Genomic DNA, 3,556 nt, shown 5'->3' on the forward strand with positions numbered 1-3,556 from the left:
TGAACCCCCAAAGCCCCATCTGCACCCCTGAATCACACAGACCGGCACCAGGAGCTGCCAAGCCAGGTATCCAAGCCCCCGGGCACCACTGCCATCACCCCCCCGTCAACGCACATGCGTGCGGAGGACTTCCTTGTGCACCCAACCAAGCCAAGGCACGCGTGCTTCTCAAGTCTCTGCAGCACTGAGGTAGAGAGGGGCGAATGAAGGACCCCCAGGACAGGCAGAGGCAGTACCCACTGGGTGAGCAACAGGCAGGAGGCTGAAGTGTAGGGAGGGGAGAGAAACAGCCCATTGCACCCCAAGGGATGTGTGCTGCAGGAGACACAGGCACAGAGTGGGGCTCGAGGCCTGCTCAGCTGCACACAGGCACCACGCCCCACACAAGTCCCTCTGCTAGGTATTACAGCAGCAAAATGCACCAGCTTCACACACGCTCACACCTCCGTATGCAGAATGTGGATGCTCCAAGCCATGGCCTTGCACGATGAGCCCCCGGGCGGCAGAGACACCCGATGAACCAAGCACATGCAGCATCATAGGCAAGGAGGGCTGGAAGGGAGCTCAGGAGGTCACATCCAGTCTGACCCCTGCTCCAAGCAGGACCAGCCCTGCAGCACAACATGCCCCTTCTATTCCTTCCGGTTTTAGGGGCATATACGGAAGAGGCATAACATGGTGCCCCCGCCATGAGGTTCCCCCCCACCCCCGTCGAGGCCCAAATCGGAGGATGAAAGCACCCACAGGCCTATGGCACAGATGACTGCAATGGATTCTTTTAATGAAACAACTGCCCTCCCCCTGCCCCCGCGGCCCGGAGCTTCCTAGAAACGCTCTTTGGGGAAGAGCCGCATTGTAATCACCAGCGCGCACACAGCAGCCACCCACCCCATTCCTGGGGACAGCGCCATGCCCCAGGGAAGCGTGCCCAGGATGCAGCCTCCAGGGCATTAGGAGCTTGCTCAAAGTCACTCTGCAAACAAGAGGAGGGTCCGGCAGGTGGGGCAGCAGAGCTGGGCCCCCAAACTGCCTCTTCCATCACACCCCGGGAAGGCTCCTTCATGACGGGAGACTCGGGCGAGGCTGCCCGCGCCACGCTGGGGCAATTGCAGAGGCCAGCGGCGACCTGGGCTTCCCGAACTGCCGGGCAGCAGCTCTCGCAGGCAACGCGCCTCGGGGGGCTGCTGGAGAAGACTCCCTGCAAAGTGAAACAGCTCGTGCAGAGAGCGCCAGCACGGGGCGGTGCTCGCTGCCCCGGGAGGAGCCTGGGAGCTCCCCCACCTGCGGCCGCCTGTCAGCACGTGGGCCGCGGCTGCGCAGGAGGCACTGGGAACGGCCGAGCGCTTTCCCAGCTGCCACCGCCACGGGGTAAGGAGAAACACTCCCGCCTCTGCCCTGGGAAAGAGCCCAGGCCCAGGCGGCTCAGACGCAGGCCACGCAGCCGCGAGTCCGAGGGTCAGGTTCTCCTCCGCGGGGGTTTTGCGACATGCAGCCGGCGGCAAGAGCCAGAAAAGCCCCCTGCGGGGGAAGCTGTCCAGAGACACTCACCTTCGGGGGGGGGACACCTGACCGGAGAGGGGCCGTGGGGGGCCAGTCGCCTCCGCTCCTGCCTTCCCCTCCGCGGAGGGCACCCGCTGCCCGCCTGCTTCTACCAAGCTCTAATGAAAAGCTAGTTAACAGTTAATTATTACCCATTCAGATACACGATCCGCGCTGCCTGACTGACGGCCAGGGGAGGATAAAGCCGGTCACGTGACGCAGAAATCCTTGCCTTATGAAAGCGCCGTCAACTATATTTAGTTCTAAAAAGCGATGACCTGCTCAGGCGCCCCCCCGCCCCCTCCTTCTCCCGGCCCAGGGAACCGGCCACTCCCCGTGCAAAGCCGGCCAACCTTTCTGCTGAGAACGGCAGACTCGGTGCACAAGTGGCATGAGCCGGCCGGCCCGGGGGGAGACGGAGGTGGGGGACGGACGGGTGCTTGCAGTACAAGGACGCAGGAGAAACCGTTCCTATTTCCCCGCAAGAAGGGGCTGGAGAGAAGGGCAATTCTGGAGCCGGTCGCTGCGTCCACGCACAAGCCCCATCAGCGCCACGGGTGGGCTTTCCATCCTGAGCTCAAGTCCGTGTCTGATCTCGGGGAAGCCGAGGGCCCGAGCAGCACAGAAGTTGCACGTGGCAGGGATGCTGCGGCTGCTGGGGACCCAGGAACAAGGCACAGATGCAGCCCCTTCTTGGAGCTCGGTGCCGGCAAGCACGAGGGAACCCGACACAGCCCGCCTGCCATCATCCACCCGGTACCCAAGGAAAAGCCAACACCGCTTCCCCACCCAGCCCCGTTATCCATCGGCGTCCGGAGGGATATTCTCAGCTTGACTGTGCTGCCGCCACTGCTGCCCAGGAGCGAAGTGCCAGGGGGGTCAGGACGGTCACAGCCAAACCCGCGGCGCTGCACAGATTCAATCCCTTTAATGGGCGGCCGCCGCGCCTGCAGGCGCTGCGGGGGGCTGTGTAACCCGACAACACCTTCCTCGGAAGCGGCCGACCCGCTTACTGTAAATACTTAACCGGCGACGCGCTCCAGACAGGAATAGAGCGTGCCGCGTGCCAGACGGCTGCAACCCCACGCCAGCAGAGCCTTCGATTCTGCGCTTCCAGACCTCGCACCCCACGGGGCGCTTCGCTACAGACCCGTTGCAAAGCAGCGAGGGGGGGGGAAAAAGAAATCCCAGAGCCCTCCTCCGAGGTGGCACTGCAAAAAGGACAGGCCCTCCCTTCTGTGCCCTTCCACACCTGCCGAAAGCTGGCTGGGCTGAAAAGCCTCCCAGGCATAAGCGCAGGCTGCCGGCAGACCCGCTTCTCTCTCAAAGGCTGATTTGGTCTGAGCTGTCAATACGCCCGCCTGCAGAAACTGCGCTCGTGCCTCGCTGAGATGGAGCGCTCTCGGGCTAGTCCGAGCCCCGCTCCGCTTCGCTCCTGGACGAACATCTCAGCATCGCGCTCAGCTGGCAATCGGTTTGTCAGCGGTGCGGGGCTCTGCACCAGAGGTTTATGAACCAGCAAACTTCGAGCGGGGAAGAGTCACCTTTCTTACCTTCCTGAGCCCCTCAAAAGGATTTCTAGAGTGCCTGCTTCATCTCTTCCATGCACTGAGCTGGAACGGTTCTCCCTTGGACTACGGGACCGGCTGCAAACAAACCCTGCATGAATGCAGCATGCATCAGTCTCCTCCTGTCCCCCGGGGGTACACCCACACTGGGCACAAGGAAAGTAAATCACAAAATGCAATATGCCCCGGTAGTACAGGGGAAGCAGAGAAGGAGCTTTTTTTAATCAGCCTTCTCTTAAAAAAAAAAAAAAAAAAAAAAAGCCCAATTTACGGCATCTCCTTGGGCTAGGCCATTTGAAGAAGGCTTCACCCCAGAAAGCAGTAAGTGGATCTCTCTAGTTGGTAAATGCATCCACTCCTACTGCCGGAGACCCAGCAGGGCCCCCAAACGTTTCGGCAGGTTAAGGGAAACCCCTCCAGAATGTAAAGACTTTCTTAAAAAAATATTC

At 61.2% G+C, this 3,556-nt stretch overlaps 1 protein-coding gene across 3 annotated transcripts in view; it reads right to left on the reverse strand.

The window, feature by feature from the left end:
* LARP1 (La ribonucleoprotein domain family member 1) overlaps window positions 1–3,312 on the reverse strand; it is a 27,406-nt gene extending 24,094 nt beyond the window's left edge. For 2 of the 3 annotated variants that reach the window (XM_025200982.1, XM_025200981.1), the window contains exon 1: window positions 1,692–1,710. In XM_025200982.1, the coding sequence (XP_025056767.1) occupies window positions 1,692–1,695 (4 nt within the window). In that variant the 5' untranslated portion in view covers window positions 1,696–1,710. Of the gene's footprint in view, window positions 1–1,548 lie in introns of all 3 variants that reach the window. The other variant, XM_025200983.1, reaches the window with a different exon arrangement.
* Window positions 3,313–3,556: the final 244 nt, after the last annotated feature.

The sequence above is a fragment of the Alligator sinensis genome, unplaced genomic scaffold (genome assembly GCF_000455745.1).
Source record: "Alligator sinensis unplaced genomic scaffold, ASM45574v1 scaffold550_1, whole genome shotgun sequence".
Classification (NCBI taxonomy): Eukaryota; Metazoa; Chordata; order Crocodylia; family Alligatoridae; genus Alligator; species Alligator sinensis.